At 42.1% G+C, this 17,837-nt stretch overlaps 1 protein-coding gene across 2 annotated transcripts; it reads right to left on the bottom strand.

The window, feature by feature from the left end:
• Positions 1 to 98: 98 nt before the first annotated feature.
• LOC122411708 (O-acyltransferase like protein-like) lies at positions 99 to 14,139 on the bottom strand. 2 transcript variants are annotated; one of them, XM_043420715.1, is made up of 9 exons: positions 13,362 to 14,139; positions 3,217 to 3,518; positions 2,956 to 3,131; positions 2,711 to 2,868; positions 2,141 to 2,278; positions 1,504 to 2,063; positions 1,118 to 1,423; positions 802 to 976; positions 99 to 634 (listed from the first exon to the last, which is right to left on the bottom strand). In XM_043420715.1, the coding sequence occupies exons 1-9, from the start codon at positions 13,684 to 13,686 to the stop codon at positions 363 to 365; spliced, it is 2,412 nt and encodes an 803-aa protein (XP_043276650.1). In that variant the 5' UTR covers positions 13,687 to 14,139; the 3' UTR covers positions 99 to 362. The 2 variants fall into 2 exon arrangements, with proteins under 2 accessions (XP_043276650.1, XP_043276651.1); XM_043420716.1 differs by having other exon boundaries at positions 2,141 to 2,245.
• Positions 14,140 to 17,837: the final 3,698 nt, after the last annotated feature.

Here is a 17,837-nt window from a genome sequence, read left to right as displayed (position 1 = left end):
ATTTAATTGCCGATAATGATATAATTTAGAAAAATCATCAAGTAGTATCTGTTTTCATCGTCATAGAGTAAAAAAAAAAAAAAAATTGGAAATAAAAAAGGAGTCTTGTAAAAATAATTAAATATTGAAAATTGAAATTACGAAGAAAAGAAATAATTTAGTTTATATTTAAAAAGAGCGTAAAAAATAATGGACGTATTCGTCGCGCACTGTCGAGTGTGTCAAATTTATAAATAATTCGTTGGTTAGCCTAAGGTACATATTTTTTGTTTTTGTGATTTTTCAGTGTTGTTGGTTCGTTCTTATTGTACTAAAGTATTTAAATCAGCTGTGCGTCAATAATTATTTTCGCTTCGATCGTATCACTGAATTCGTTTCCTCTTTTTGGGCGATAAAATTTTGAGCATACTGACGAACGGTGCCTCGAACGAAACTGACACGATGAACGAGAGAATGTACGAGAGTATGACCTGCCCGAAAAACGCTATCACTACCGTATCTTTTCCTAAATGAAACGGCGAGTCGAGATTCATCGCCGTCAGTCGAATCACCATTGGATGCACCAAGTACGCGCAATAGGTCACTCTGCTGAACGGATACAATATCGGAGCCGAGAGAATATCGTTGACCCAGCCTGGAACAGCCAAAAAGATATTTCAATGGTGAAACCACATTTTTACGTATAAACGGCCAATTTTTTGGATATTTCAGAGAAGCAAGGAGAAAATGAAAAAAATGGAGCTAACGACGGAGAGAGGCCGAGAGTATGAATCATCATTTTATTCGGCGAATAAAATTTACCTCCGTAACCGGTACTGCACGCTATGACGATCCATGCCAAACCGAGTGCCCAAGCGCTGTGGCTCAGAGAAGAATAAGCAGCGGCGGTTACCGGAGAAAGTTCAGCCTCATAAAGGCCATAAAGTAGACTCAAGAGACAAGCGGAAGACAAGAGCCAGCCAATCACGACGGTAGTCTGAAATAAAAATTACCTTACGAATAGAAAAAAAAAAAAAAAGTGGAAAATCATGAGGAGTTATCATCGTCGTCGAGCCGATTCGTCGACGGAACATTATTTTAAGAAACTAAAAGGTATAAGAAATTTACAATGATTCACCTTAGACATTTTGACTTTGCAATCAGTCTTGAATAGGTAATAACCGACGGACATCCCAATGAGATAAGGTCCCAGTCTGGTCCACGGTTTGTCGTAAATTTTGTCGAAAAGTGCGAGAGGATCGTCGGAACTGGGCATATGATTATTTATCAGAGCGATGTAACCGGTCGTTAACCAGGAACTAATGAGCAACGTTACGACCGAGAAAGCTGCGAATTTCAAGTGATTGGTAGCTACGATCAATATTACAGCTCCAATTACGTAAAATTGTGTGTCATCCGCGACGTACCAGCTCCACAGCATACACTGTAATTTCAAGCACAATTCCATTGGTATTGGCTTTTTTTTTCGTTGTTACGAGTCGATTATATTCAGTAGTTTTTTACCATTTGATCGACAGGGAAAAGAGTGTTGATGTAGAGGACATTGCGCCACCAATAATTGGGACAATTTTCATGATCGGCGGTGGGTGGCTCGAACACCGAATTGGCATGGAACCATTTCATCGAGACTTGAACAACCCCGAGGACGAAGAGATACGGTGTGGTCAATCTGCAGAATCGATAAACCAAGAAACCGATGAATTTGAGACAACCGGCGACGAAGCCTCGCGTGCCTTGAGTCAATTTGTTGAGATCGCCCATCGCGTTCGTTCGGAAGTAAAGAAAACTGACGAGCAAACCCCCCATAAAGAAAAATGTGTCGACGCTGAAAGCTCCGTTCGTAACGGTCTGGAAGAGAAATTTTTTCTCTACGACTTTTCGGTATTCCGGATTGTCCGAATAGTTGAAGAGTACTATACACGTGTGACCGAGGATTACCCATGCCATTGATATGGCTCGGAGACCGTGGATCGTGCTTATCGTGTCCCGACCTACCGCAGGATCACAAATTACTCCCATGTTTATTCGCACCGAAAATGACAGTAGCAGCTCCTCGAATACGTCTGAAAATCGGATCAACGAAAAGTTTGTGCACCATAGCAAAACAAGGATTGAATCTTTCGAGTGACAATAAACTCACTGAGATCGGGTTGAAGGTCCGGCGTGGGTGGAGACCGCGACGGACTGTTTTCGTGGTCATTGTTGTTGTTAACGATTGGAGTGACGGTGATACTATTTTCTGCCACTGGAACAGGAAGGTATACCTTACCTTCAAACTCTATGGAATACAACAATAATATTTTGTCACTGACTCTGCGGCACGGTCCGTGTGATCCGTCACGGTTCGTCAGCGACGGTCGAACAGAAGAAAATTTCAAATATTTCGCATTCAATAGCTTATAGAAATTTCATATTTTTCATTTAAAAATTGATGAAAGAAAAACCGCTCGCGGGCTGGGCTCGAGGCTGAAGGTTTTTGCCGATCGGTTCGATTATTTTGGACTCGAACCTTTTCATCGATCGCAAAGGTTATGGATTTACAATGAAAATTGTTCAATAAACCCAGAGTAATTGAAAAGACTATTGGAATAATAGAGGGTCGTCGTAACGAGTGGGTTACTCTTGGGAAATATTACGAAAGAAGTGTAGATGAACGAGATGAAGAAAGCAAGGCGTATATCGCTGATGGAGGATACAAGAAATCGCTCACCGTTTGGTAATTTATGATGGCCTTTAACGGTTTGCTCAAGCTTGGCGTGTTTCTCCAAGTCGTAAGTCATGCTTCGCTTTTTCGCGAGTCTCATCGATAGGTAAAAATCGTAAGATGTCCCGATTATCATGAAGAATACGGCGGAAAGGCTGGAGCCTCTGAAAATCGGAAGGGTCCAACAATGAAAAATGAAAGAAGAAAAAACTGCTTGAATTCACTAGAATTTAGAATGGAAAAACACTCACATCAAAATCCAAAAAATCGGATCGGCATAAATGTCGTAGTAATTTCGTTGATCCCGAACTTTTTGTATAATCGAATTTTTGGCTGCTCGTTCACTGGCGGAGAGTTTAGCAATAATAGCGACGTCACTGGCGGTGCAGGAAAAAGGTAGACAAACTCCCAAGTGAATGAGCCTCGTCTGGAAAATATTTGGCGCAAGATTGTATGAGTTTTTAACGACGACATACCGAGAGAGCGGTGCGTATATCGGCCTTAAAACTTACGGTCGGTGTGAAAGTATCGTTTATCAAAATTTTCATCATGAAGAAACCAAGGTCGTAGGGAGGTTGGTCAAGGACATTGGGCATGATCGAGGGTTCTTCGAGTCGCGATGCATTTTTTGGTTGGCCGTTCAACTCCGTGGCTCCGTGGATAGTCGAGGAACCCACGACCGAAGGCTTCGTTGGGTATTTCGTCTTCTTTTTTTGGAAGTCATGACCGATGTACGAGCACTCGGTTGCCGATCCCGTGAAGAACGAATTTCCCCAATAGAATCCGTTCGTGTACCGTCCCGATGAATCGTCGGCTATGGAAAATTAAAAAAATCACTTTTTTCATTCTCGTTTGGTTCACGACCGCGAGCGTAAAACGCGCGGTTGAGTTTCCCGCGGCCCGCGAGAGGCGCTCTCCCAGTTGAGCGAGAACGAGGCTGTGATTCAAATAGGATATGTTTCTTAGACGGGGCGAACGTTTAACCAAAAACAGCTCACCGTTCTCCTCACGAGTCCACTCTTATAACTCCCGATTAATCAAAACATTCCGCGATAAATGCGATATCGTTGATTCCCACGGCAGGATGTCAACTTTACATCGTGGGGAGTGTACGAGCGCGTCAACTACTCTCCATCGGGTCGAGTCCCGATTGTTGCAACCGGAAATTTCTTTGACTGCGTTATATGTGCTCGTATTTTTCATTGACCATACACTTTTTGCACGGAACCGTTCGTACTGGAAGAAAATCTTTAAGACGCGTCGACTTTCCACATGTACTGTCCGCTTCGTCAGCTCTCAAGGTTATCGACAAATTTCTAATCGAATCATATTTCCTGTATGATTTTGTCATTTAATAATGCTACGAGCAAATATTCATGACAAGAAAATCCCAAAAAGCCCGACAACCGCAAAAAAATCCTAATAAACCCAATAGACCCGAACCGAAAAAAGTTCCAACAAGTCCAATCAAACCATGGTGGCAAAGGACAGTGGCAAAAATGAAAAATCTACTAGAATCAATCTGTAGATCGAAGCAGAGTAATGCCTTCAAAATGTGAGTGAATAGCCTTCAATTTTCTTTCCGAAGGCTTTGGAAAAAAGCGTTTTTTTAAGCACCCTAAATAAACATATACCAAGAATAGCGAGATGGATTTTTTTTTTCAGATTGTTTCGAGAAGCTAATAAGTTATAAAGTTAGAATGCTTATCGTTACCTAATGAAAAATTATCATTTCAAAAGACTATTATGATTGTCATGAATATTTGCTCGTGTATTAAGGGTGAATGATACAAAAGTCGAAATAATTAGAAATTGATCAAATTTGGTGATAATGTTCTTCAACATCAAGTGCGAAAACACAAATTTTTTCAAAATTTTCTTCTGTTTAGTTATCAAGTAATTACGCATTAAAGCAGATTTCTTATGCCCGGAATGTATACCTATATATATGGAAACGCTATGCTTATACACGTGAACTTTAGTGATCAATTACTCGATAACTGTACAGAAGAAAAATCTTAAAAAATTTGTATTGTCAGATTTGGCACTTAAGAATATGTTCACCAAATTTTATAAAATTCTGATCATTTTGAATTTTTTTTAAGTTTTTAACATGGTTTAGCATGGCAACATTGTATCGCCTGTGCAATATATCCTTAAATGACAAAATCATAAAGGAAATGATTCGAATAAAAATTCGTCCATAAACTTGAGAGCTGACGAAGCGGGCAGCTGGTACATGTGGAAAGTCGACACGTTTTAGAGATTTTTTTCCAGTACAAATGATGGTTCTGTGCGAAAAGTACAGTCAATGAAAAATACGAGCACATACACAACAGTCAAGTAAATTTCGAGTTGCGAGAATCGGGATTCACCCCGATGGAGGGTTGAAGCGCTTGTGTATACTTGCTACACTTGGACAGTTTCAACGATGGAAAGATTGACCGGAGAGATGACACAATAATGTCGAGTTGCCCGATGTAGAATTGACACCCTGCCATTCCCGAATTTGAATCGTTCTCTAAAAATATATGAATTCCCACTATTTTCCAAACGTTAGAAGAAAATACAATATCAATGAATATTTTGGTTTTAATTTTCGGGCCCGGAATAATTTCGAGCTCCTCGCATATCCGCTCGGAGGCGAGGGCATGATTGTTCCGGGGTAACGAGACATCGACCTCGCGACATTACTCGAGTGTTTTGCGGGCCTCGGTTTAGTACGCGTACGTGTACAGTCACGAGAAATAAAACCGAAGAAAGCGGATCGCGACGGCTCGGCTATCGATCGAGTATTCATATACCCCTCGCCAACCTGTTCGACCGGTTTTTTCAAGCCGCGGGTTCGCGTCTCTTTCTCGCTGCTTGTGGGTATCCCAAAAGGCGAGCAACAAACGTTCCTTCGGAGAAGAGATTGTCTCATGGGCGTTTGTCCTAATAATCGAGTTACGACGAAAGTAAGAATTCCGTAAAGATCCGCTTGAGCGTTAGATCTTTTTCCTCGTTCGAATGATCCTCCCGCCCCTCCAAGTGGAAAATGGATTAACCGAGTTTCAACTCCGGCTTCTGGGACACACGTTGTACCACGGGCTCGCTGTATCTCCGATGAAGTAAGACTTTCTATTCGGGAAGTAAAGTAACGACATTATCTAATCATCTCGCGGCACGATGGAGAGAGGAGTTGCGGCCGGCGGGGTTGCGTTTTCTTTCCAGACGCTGCGGGGGATTTTTTCTCCTTTTTTCCCAACTCGATCTCCGCGAGTCTTTTATAATCGCTCGGTTACGTGTTTTCCCCACCTTGCCGGGAGGTTAAATTGCACGATTTTAATCCGACGTCACGTTTTCTGTAGATTCCGGAGAAAGGTTTGGATTTACGGACCAACTATAAACTCTCGAGCGTTCGGATGAAATTCTCAAATTCCCGTCGATTATTCAACGGCAACCTCAAATTTGCCCCACCAAATGACACGCAATGACTTCCAGCACTTGACCAGAAATTCCTCTCTCAATCTCCAGTTTTATTTTATTTAAAAAATTTCAAATAGACGAGAAAATAGCAACGAATTATTCCCACGAATTATTGTACAATGACTGATCAATGTCGCCCGGATAAGAAAAAAAGGATTCTCACAACAATGGAAAAAATGGAATTTCAATCGCGTACTCATTTGATGCAAGAGGTGACTCGTCGCCTGCTGGATGTTTAGTATTCGAAACAAACACGCGACCACGATTGAATGAGATCGAACGTGTACGCGAAGAATGAGAAACGACAGAAAGGAAGAACCTTTCTCGCACGTATTCATTCGGGTTTTCGAGTCAAGTTCAAATCGCGATGTGAGAATAGCCGAGTCAACGAAAGCGAGCTGATTCATTTTCAAGGAAACAACGAAATTTCACCGCTGCTAACACTCCGTGCTAAATTAAACTTTGAACTTTCATTGATCAATGAAATTTAGCGACCTTCCGAAAGTTCGAAGCCCAGTGTGGCGCTGAGTCAACCGGTTTCCGATCTCTCCCGATAAAATTGCGTCCTCGGACTTAATACGTTCACTGCCGAGGTTTCTATGTCGCAGTCCTTTACTCGGCTATACCTTCGCTGTATATACCTGTATGAAATTCTCGAGGACTATTGCACATCGAATTGCGAGCGACCGCGCACTTCGATTTTTCCTCTGTTCGAACAGTCCGGTACCGTGATCGGTGAGAAAAAAACGGCAACAACGCCGATCGACGATGATGGCAATAGCGAAAGGAATTCGAATCTCTTTCAAATTCGTTATTCAAAGAAATGTCCCGGATTTTATTTGGCCGCGTTGAGATCAACTCGTTCCGGTTCGTTCCGTTCCGCGTAGTCTCGCTGATAAATTTTGCAGAGATCTTGGAGGCACGGGTCTAAAAGTGAGCATGACCATACGAGAATACGGGTTTTGGATGGGCGATCGTTCTTCTCGAAATTCCGTATCTTTTTCTCGAACAAACGTCGTCGATATTATCCATTGCTCTCGTCTCGTGACGCATTTTTTTTTCTCATGCCGAACGAAACTACCTGAAATTACATACTCTTTCACAATGATCGTTTCAATTTCCCCGGGCCGGTCTTACGAGAATTTTATTATTTCTGCGAATTACGCGATCTTTTGCTCGCTGCTCCATTTCTTTTCGCAGTTATCGTCGATTTTCTGTCTCAAGGTCATCGAAAGCTCGTCTGGGCGTGGGGTAATAACTTTTTTCTCATTGTCCTCCATTATTTGACCTCCGTTTTATTATTCCACAAGGTCAGAAATTATTCGCAAGTTTTTTCGATTAACCGTGAGCGCGAGAGAGATGGCTGCAAATTTTGAAAGTGAAATTTTTCCACGCCGCTCGTTCGATCGAAATAATAAAAATGTCAGCCCGCTTTTGCCATCGCCGTGCGTGGGCTGCCAGAGCCTTAATCGGTCAAACTAATAACGAACATACGGAGAGACTCGATTTTATATAATCCTTCATGCGACGATGTGTAAAAATAATGGATTTGAAGATAGTTGGTGGGTTGTTTTCGTTTGGATTGAACGTATATATACCGGATGCACAATAGGAACGTACGAGAATGACATAACGCACGAGTGTGTATTACGCAAGAATGCTGCTCGACTTTCGGTCGTGCGGCGCCAACGTAATACAATCCGCAATTTAAAGCTCCGAATAAATATGCATAGGTATAGATGGGTAGGATTAAATTGAATCGCGATACGCGCAAGCGGTCCACACGCCTATAGTTCCGAAGACAAAACGACCGAAAAAACGGGTTTTTATCCGATGAGGCATTTTTATGGGGAGGCATATTACGTAATAGGGATCGCGAGGAGAGCAACAAGAAGAAAAGTACACTTTCTACCTTCGTGTAGCGGAGAAAATCAATGTATTTACCGTCTCGCACGGGTACATGTAATTCTTTCGCGTATCGATTCCCATGTGTTGTACCTGACATTATATACGTAATGTATACCGCAGTCTCGAGATAATCGTAGAAACACCGTTTTCAGCGACCGTAAAAGTCACTTTTTTCGCTTCGTCCAACCCTTGACTAACTTTTGGGCGGCCCTGTATACCTCCATCAAGTTTTTTACGGTGCCTACCGTTATTGCACATGCCCGGATGAGAGCAAAAGTCCTTCTCCGAGAAATTGTGTCGCGAGTACGCGCGGCTAAGCGAGCGCAGAAGCATCGCGCGAGGAAAATAGTGCTGTACATCGAAAAATAACAACTTTCTCGCTCGCTATATAGACACGAAGTCGGTGTCGTTCGGCATCTCCCTCCGTCCGGTGGTCTTGCTGCTCGTCTCACGGTCCCAGGAGAGTTTTCGTTTATCCGGAAACGGATGTTCGCCCACAAATTTGACTTTTTTTCAATCGCGATCTTCTCTCCGTTCGACAAGAACAATGACGAATGGGGAAGAGTCGCTGCGCCGATTATGAAGTATCGCGAATCACGTCGTGCCAATAAGCGGAGAATTATTTACTTCCGCGAAAGCCGATTTTATATATTCGTATGAAAGAGTACGTATATGCACCGCATGTACATATTTATTCATATACATGCACGCAGAGAACCGGGCTGACCACATCGAGTGTCTTTCCCCTTCGCAGGATATACACGTAACTGAACTCTTTCCCTCGTTTCACCGACTCGCTCATGTCTTTCTCATCGTTTTGCATCGAACCGTAATAATTCCTAATGGCTTCGAAAAATCCCAAGGAGCCCAAATTATGCAATTTTCCCGATAATTGCCGCAATTTCTGCGCCTCTCTTCCACGCGAGATTGCAAATTGCGCGGCGCGCGCACTCGCGCGCACGCACGCGTAACTTTATCGAATTTCGGCGAAGAGTCTGCGGCTCGAGGTGGCGCGCGCGCGTATATTAATTAATCCAGGTGTGCATACGTGGGTAGAAACACGCGTGATATTCCCATTATCATAGCTTTAAGGAGACACCAGAAACCTTTCGCTTTCCATATAACTCGTGTTTCGACTTTCTAACGTCACCGATACAGCGCTACGACGACGATGACCCCGTAACCGTCGATAGACACAATCGAGCATAACAATTTCACTGCTCGATCGCGACTGTTATTCCAACATTTTTCCAGAGGCTCGCGCGTCAAGCGACCGGGATTCGAATCGAGCAATAACCAGCGTGGAAATCGTTGATCCGCGATTTAAATGCTCGTGATCAACGCCTGTCAAAGCAGGAAGAATTATCGCGTTGTTGTTCCGACGGAAGATCGCAGTCGATTAGAATTTCCAAATGCAGTACTTTGGAGAACTGCAATGATTCACTTTACTCGAAGCCTTTATTTTCATCGTCGTTAAATACAAGCTGCCTCTGCGGTTGCAAAGCCACGTTCATTTCCCTCGGGCTTCATTCACAAGTGTAAATAATACGACACTCGCTTAAATGCACGGCGAATTGTTCTTGGTTTCGCTTCGCTATTAAATTGCTCGGGACGTTGAACGCCGAGTAATGAAATCGTGCGATAAATGATGATTTATCGTCCAGTCGCACGGTGATTCATCTTGTCGAGCGCATGCATCCACATCGCGTGCATATATGCAGCCTTTAAATACAGCGTCGGTGATCACAGAATGATCGCGCTGATTCCTTGAGACTTGAAGATAAACGTTGCGAAAAGAAAAGTGACATTTTTAAGGACGCTCTCGTCGAGCATTTGAACAAAATTCGGACGAAAGAAGATGAAAAAATTGACAAACGAGGAGGCAACGTTGTTCCGCTTGCTTCGAGCTTCGATGGAGGTCTGCGGGCGAGAGGAGAAAAATGCGTAAATGGGGGAAATAAACGAGAGAGGAGCAGAGAGAAGGCGACCGAGGCCAAACTTTCTAGACGGGTCGACGCTGGTCTCCGACGGTTCCTCTTCTTTTTCTCCTGAAATTTCATCTCGTCCCTTTCGATTGCTCAACCAGGACGACGTCCGCTAAAAATACATTTTTATTGCATTTTTTCCTCTCATTATAACCGGTGAAAAAGGCGGTTCCGTGATGAAAGAGCGAGCGAGTAAGAAGCAGATTTTTTGAGATACTAAACAGTGAACGTCGCCGCGAGGAAAAATCGTTATTTTTTCATCCAACATTCACCGCGAGGATTTTCGGAACGAACTTGAAATTTATTTTCCTCTAATACGAGCGTGAGAACCTCGGTGAAAATGGCACTGACCCGGCCAGACAATCGAGACGTGGGAGAATTCGTTGCCGTTCCTTTCCGGCAAGGACGTCTAGAAATTTCATGTCTCGCCGCATCTAAAACTAACTCGTACAAAAACGTATATAATAAAACATGAGAAGAGATTCATTGTTGACTCTCGTTAGCGGCGTAAAATGAAAATCATAAAAAAGCATGTGAAACCCGGCTGGATGTGTCGGTGTTGTCTGTGGGGAATGCTCGGGCCGCGCGTCATCCTCGCTAAAAGTGAAACCTCCTCGTAGCTCTTGGATGAAAGTAGGCACAAGTTTGTACCGCTCCCGAAACGAAGCGACCCTCTTTTACCCCACTTTCATCCGCAACATACATTTCAGCATCATCAGCCGAGAGTTCGAATCGGCGAATATTCTCATCCGGTTTTCGAGTCCCGGTTGAACAAAAGAATACGAGAGTATCGTCGTCACCGCGGGCAAGTTTATTGACTTTTTTTTTTTGCGTTTTCAAGTCTTCGATGATAAAAATGATTCGACTCCGCGCGGGGATGCTTGTATTTTAGGATCGCGAGATCGGTCGTGCTGGCGCCGGGCGTTTTACGCAAAACAAACGAGAAGGAGCAGGAACTCGCGAGCCGCGCGGGTTATTTCTTAAGGACGGTGAAAGTGCGCGCACACTTCTGCCGATCGTGGTTCGAGCGACTCGCGTTCCGGCGACAAAGATCCTCGAGTATGATCCTCTTCCATCTTCCTCACCCTATTTTCACTCGTCCATTCATTTTTTCCTTCGAGTTTATCGTTCGATCTATTCGTTACAAGAAAGTTCTCTGCGCCTTTAAGTTTTTCTACGCCGCTACATTTTTTTACCTCGTTTTTCAGGAGAAATTTTCAAACGATTCTCGCCCGTAAATCCGAATGAAATACCAAAGACGAAAAACTCCGAGCAGCCAGTGAAAGTCGATACGACAAATAAAGAATTGAATAACGATCTAACGCGCGTACGAGTCTAACATCTCGCGGATTGAGACAACATTTTTCACATGCAGGGAAAATCCTTTTTATTTTCTCCCAAGTCTTCCGTTCGATATTTAACGAATACAATGCGAAACGATTCGTCGTCGCGCGTATCGTTCGTATGGACATCACTCGCGCTAGTAAACTTTCTATTGGTATAATAAATATAACGATGCGAACAGCTGCTACCTGTTCCATTTTTTCACTCTTAATGTACGATGGGTTCGACATGAATCGAGTTTTCTTCGTTCTCACGTATTTGTTTTTTTTGTTTATTGCTGATGAACGATCGGGAGCCCAAATAGGTGAACCTCCTCGTCGACTCGTAGTTTTCGAGATTTCAATGTCATTTTTTTTGCCGAAAAGTTATGATCCGTACCTTTCAAAAGTAAGGCCACCAGTTTACAGTTTGCCAATGTTGCCCCAATGTTTAAAGAAAAGTTGGGGAAAAAAAGACGAAAAACTGGTGAAAGCTCAATCGAAAACCGATCCTAGCCTCAAAAAACTGCACGGGAAACAGATTATTATTAATATAATCTCAGCAAATCTCCTAATAAATCTGAAAAACATTGACATTATTCGGCAAGCCTTGCTCATGTTGCCCAAAAAATTTCATATTTTTAGCATCATTTTTAACGGAGATATCACTGAATGTTTCTTGACTTCCATAAGATCACGTGTCATTTGGCCCAAATTGTTATTAATTTTTCTCAGCAACGATGACATCATTTTCATTCTAATGCGCCTCAACTTCCTTAATTAATGGCTTGTAATTTCATTCGCCAAAAGATGAGTTGAAAAAATTTATTTACATTTTCAAATTAATGACTCTGACATTAATTTAAAGTGAAACTCGAAAAGAGACCCATAAAATACGATGCTTCGGGCCTACCTTCAAATGATCGAAACGAGACGAAAAATTGTGAAACAAAATGACCCCAAGAATGCGGACGTTAGACCGCTCTGATGGAATATTATCCGAACAAACGAGTCCGTCAAATTTGCATTCCTTCCACTAGTTTCTCTCGTTTTCTCATCCGTATTTCATCTCTCATTTATTCATCGGTCGTTAAGAGTATGGATCAGTCGACTAACCTCACTTGGAATTTTTGAAATTGAAATTCTTTGACACGGTTTCACTGATTAAAAAAAGGCTCTGTCAGCCTGCGCAGAACGATGGCAAAAATCGACTGATAGAGCCTTTTTTTAATCGGTCAAACTGTGTCAAAGAATTTCGATTTTGAAATTTGCAGCTATCTCTCTCGCACTCACGGTTGTGATATACCGACTGATCCATCCTCTTAAGAGCACGGATCAGTCGACTAACCTCACCTCGAATTTTCGAAATGAAAATTCTCCGCTGTCGTTTGACTAATCAAAAAAAGGCTCTGTCAGCGGACGCGGAAAGATGGCAAAAATACGCTGACAGAGGGGCTTTTTTTTGTTGATCGAACCGTGTCGAGCATATTCAATTTCGAAAATTGCAGCTATCTCTCTCGCACTCACGGTGGCGAGATAGCGATTGCTCCATCACCTTAAGAGGATGGATCAGTCGTTATATCGCAACCGTGAGTGCGAGAGAGATAGCTGCAAATTTCGAAATCGAAATTCTTTGGTACGGTTTGACCGATTAAAAAAAGCCTCTGTCACTCGATTTTTGCCATCGTTCTGCGTAGGCTGACAAAGCCTTTTTTAAATCGATCAAACTGTGTCAAAGAATTTCGATTTCGAAAATTCCAAGTGAGGTTGGTCGACTCTTAACCCTTTTAAAGAAGAGCTCGGATTTCCTTGTAGATTCATCAACGATAAATGAATCATCGTTGGGAACGGTTTCTCACCGGGAAAATCGTTAAAATATGCTAATTGTAAAAACTCCTTGGTGTGCAAACCCTTCGAGAGAAATAAAAGAGCAGAAGGATTAATCGTCGAAAGTCGATGGGATGAAATTCGTACCTTTGAGGGCCCACATCTCGTGATTCTTGAGGGCCCTAACGTATTCCGTAATATCACGTTCGCACTCATTGCCGATCGGGAATTCATTTTTTCTCCAATTCAACACGAGATTCTTCGAGCTGTAAATGTCCAATACTTCGGCAATAGTGGTCCAATTCCGCTCGAAATTTTCGTCGTCGAGTTCATCCTGCTGCGGCAAACTCCGAGTCCGGTGGACCGAAGCATCAAAAAGATCGGTATCGGAGGCACGACCGATCGCGTCATCCCCGAGAACAGTCACCCCCAAGTAAGCCACTACGATCAAGCACCGCTTTAACCCGCTCATCGTCCTCGCACTTTTATCTTGTTATTTAAATTAAGTTATTTATTAAATAGATACCCCCGATATGATTAAATTAAATAAACGAAGATTCGCGATTCGATATAAATCTTTGGTCAAGTCATCATCCACGAAATGAGATCTCAATACGATTTATCAAGCCTTTGTTCATGTTCATTCGAAACGCTCGAACCACTTTTTTTCGTATTCGATCGTTATTTTATCGATTTCAAATTACCGTTTTCGAATCATTTTTTCTTTATTATTTTTCCGTCGTTCGTTACAACGATTTTAATCGCGCAAGATTTTATTCCATCTATTTACGCTTTCGCTTCAATGTTATTTATACGGTTTTTTTTTTATGAGGTTGTCTCTCGATAACCTCGATCTTTCTTTATATGGGTCGGCCCACGATCCGTACGCCTTTTTCACTCCGTTGCTTCGAAGTTGATTCGACGATCGCCACCGACCAACTGTATTTCGTACGACATAAGCGACAGGTGGAGAAATGCTTCTTTACTTCTCTCCCGTGTCTATCTCCCTCTCTCTTTCGAATTCACGTCTATCCATACTTTGGGCCTCCGGGGTCCGCCTCGTGTGCGGCTCCGCGCGGTGGGGACAACCAGCACCAGTGAAAATTGACTCCAAAATTTCAATCATCCGCGATTCCCCAATGATTTTTTTTCCCCCGCGCAGTTTTCATCCGTTCGATCCGCGATCGTTCTGTTCCGGGTTCAGAATAATAATGAGAATTTCAATGCAACACCCGATGTGAAACATTCTTCACCGCCGAGGAGACATTTTTATATAAGAATATGAAATCGTTACGAAAACCAATATAATTGAGAAAGAATATAAGGCTCGGTGGGAAAAAAATGTTGACGGTGTTGATCAGTGATTCCGAAGAGTAAAAGGTGATTCTTTACCATTGCTATATGGATCGCACCATTGTCTGGAGAGAAAAAAAAACGACGTCATTTCAAGGTGACCGCTCGTTTGTCCAGTGTTAAGTAATGACCGTGGTCATTTTTATATATTTATGTAAAAAGGCAAGCGGGCGTTTATATAAGAGGCACGACCGATCGAGGAGAGAGCCCTTTCCACGGGATTTGACCAATTGCGATGGTTCGCTTGCGGCTCCTCGGTGGCTCGCGCGGTTACGCTCAAATTTTTATCTCTCTTTCGTCAATACAAAAATACAAATTTGGCGAATGAATGTTTACTTTTCATTCCATATAACGTGCTTTTGAAATTATTTATTGAAAGTTGACTAATACATTTTCCGAGCGTTTGAAATTAATTCATTAAGGTCCTTATTTTAATAATTGTCCTTATAAATAAGCAATTAGCACGTTGATTTATTCAAAGACCGTTCTACATTCTCGAGTCACGTAATGATAGAAAAAAGGAGACAACAATTTTTTCCCGTTCAAATAACCTCGAGTGTTAATTCTATTCAAAATTACACGCGTAACGATTCCGATGCGAGAGTCTATCGAACCAAAGAATTGATTCGTGTTTTATAGAATATGTTCAAACGTAAATTTCCGATTGCGATGCTTTTTTGTGTTTTTCATGTGAGTGAACTTGGGGAATAACGTTGATAAAGAAAATCATTATTGAGCACGTTTACGATCAATTTGGCTGGTACATCGAGCTCGAACACACCAAAGATTTAATAATCAAGCACTATTTCTCGTGAGAATTGATAAGCGTAACGATTGTTCACGCTCTTAAGGAGTCTCGTTTTCCTCCCGTCGCACCGATATGTACGCAGATAAATTTTTCTACTCATCGATGCACATTACACATTCGTTGGTAATACAAATAAAAAAAAATGAAAGAACTCTAGTGCCTGAAAGTTGATTTGAAGGGAAATGTGAAAATATCGAGTCACCGCTCGGTCAGGAAGTCATTTGTGTATTTTTGCTTATTCATTATTCCCGAATAGAAAGAGGCTGAGAGAATGGAGGATGGTTATTAAATGAGATTGAACAATGCGAGGAATAATCCTCGACTCATCGTCTTTCTTCCATTTATATTACACGTTTCTCGGGGGAATTTCTCTCCCCAATTGCGCAATAATAATATTTTATCGTCGTTCTCTATGCTTTTACTTGATTTCCCGGTATAGAATTGTACCAACGGAGCCGAGGCTTCCGCTTATTCTGCTTTTTTTCATTCGTTCCATATTTTTGAGGCTACACGATTCGCGCGCTCACTCATTTATCTTTGGCCGTTTACACGCGCATATGTCGAAAATTATTACATTCGGTTTATGGGGTGTCTCCAAAATTACGCTCAATTAATCCGATTAATTCGCCCACAATTCGTCTATCGTCACGGGTCCGACTTGTTCACTAAAGGCAAATGAGTATTCGTCGAAGCTTTTGCTTCCAGTTTGGATATTTCGGTCCCCCCGTACATTCTCGTCGTGATTTTAAAAAATTCAGGTTTGTTATGTGTACATAGGAAGTCTGAGACTCGACGAAATCTTTATTTTATCGCAGTTATGCAAATTTTTCTTGAATCATGTAAATTTTGATCTTAAGCATATTTGAGAAGCTCTCTGTAGAGAATCTCATGATTCTCCTATGATCGGGCGAGTATTTATACGACGTGATGGTACAAATTTCATTGAAGTTGGAAATGTCGTAAAATCGTAAAATGCGTAATTTTCAGAGGGAAGTTAAAATCTTATTCATGATTATGCGAGTTCATCACACTGTTGCTTTAACTTTCGGGGAGGGGGATTTGAATTTCCTATCGCCTTTTTAAAATTTCCTCTAAATTGGTACGCGAATAATACTCGTGTCCGTCGATTTGTCATCGAGGAAGAGGACTCGCATGACTTGCTCTTGCGTTGAAAAAAAACATACGCGGGCTAATTTCACCTGCAATCCTTTATTGTATTTCGCGCACGGGGAATTGTCTTTTGATGCAAGTTCTCCGCGCGTACGTATTATTTATCGTTTCGGTACTCATCCATGCGTGCACGTAGTACCCTTCAACGCTGCCAACACTATTTTACCATTGGACATTTTGGCAGAATAACGACCGTCCTCTTTACGACTAACAGCTCTACTCTCAAATTTGAAAATCCCTATGTCTCCTCTTTTGTCGTTAATCTTCCGGGTCATCCGCCTAGAAATTTTAAAGAGTGGAGACGTGATTCGTACGTAAAATAAAAATCTTCGGAGTGGAAATGTTATTTAGTAGATTTGTGAGAGTCGAGTTGTCTTGCAGCAAGTCAACAATTCTACTCTCAGTGATGTGTTCGATCACAGTTCTCCTCTAAATACATGCTCAAAGAGCGGAGTCGTTAACAACTCTATCGATAGCCATTCTCAATAACAACTCCGCTCCTTAACATATCTACTCCGGTGTGATATTTAATCCCCATCGATATCTCTACTCACGATGATTTCAGAACGTATCTCAGTAGAGATGTTATGAATTTCGGAGTAAAGATTTCAAGAGCAGAGCAGTTCTATTTTAATAGAGCCATAAAGAGGACGGTTGTTATTCTGCCAAAATTTTATTTCGTCTCGCGCGACATGTTGAAAATTCAAATATCCTCGAAATTATTGACACCAAAATGATTTCAATCTCTATCTTTCGATGTAAATTTGTTGGCTCGTGAAAAAATCTGTTGAAACATAAATGTCGCGTACCTCAGGGTGGGGGAGCAGTGTTCCGATGTCCGAACTCGAAGACTCCGCTTCTTCGAGAAGATTCGAATGGCCAGCGGAAAATAAAAGGTACTCGCGGATTGCTGCCTGGTACGAGAGTGATTTTATCCGAAACTCCGACAAGTTCGGTTGACTGTGCGAGCATGTCCAGAGACAAAATCAAAGGTAAAATGTCAAGGACGAGCGTCATCTTTCTTCGCTTCCTAGGAATAATTTTACAAACTTTTTTCTCGTTAGAAAAATAGCTTACATTTATTTGTATATCAATTATTCGGTATGAGAAACGTGATCGAACGTTCACGAATTAATATCATTTGGTTTTGTTATCGAGAGTCCTCGGGAATCCTTCGGACGAGCTTCCCGATCGAGACTCGTTACCGTTATCGCGTCACACGATCGAAACAAAAGATGCGAGACTCGTTTCTACTTGTGCTCAAGGTCTCGTCGCGTCGAGTGGTTTCCTTG

The sequence above is a fragment of the Venturia canescens genome, chromosome 5 (assembly GCF_019457755.1).
Source record: "Venturia canescens isolate UGA chromosome 5, ASM1945775v1, whole genome shotgun sequence".
NCBI classification, from domain to species: Eukaryota; Metazoa; Arthropoda; class Insecta; order Hymenoptera; family Ichneumonidae; genus Venturia; species Venturia canescens.
This window is presented reverse-complemented; position numbering and strand designations above follow the sequence as displayed.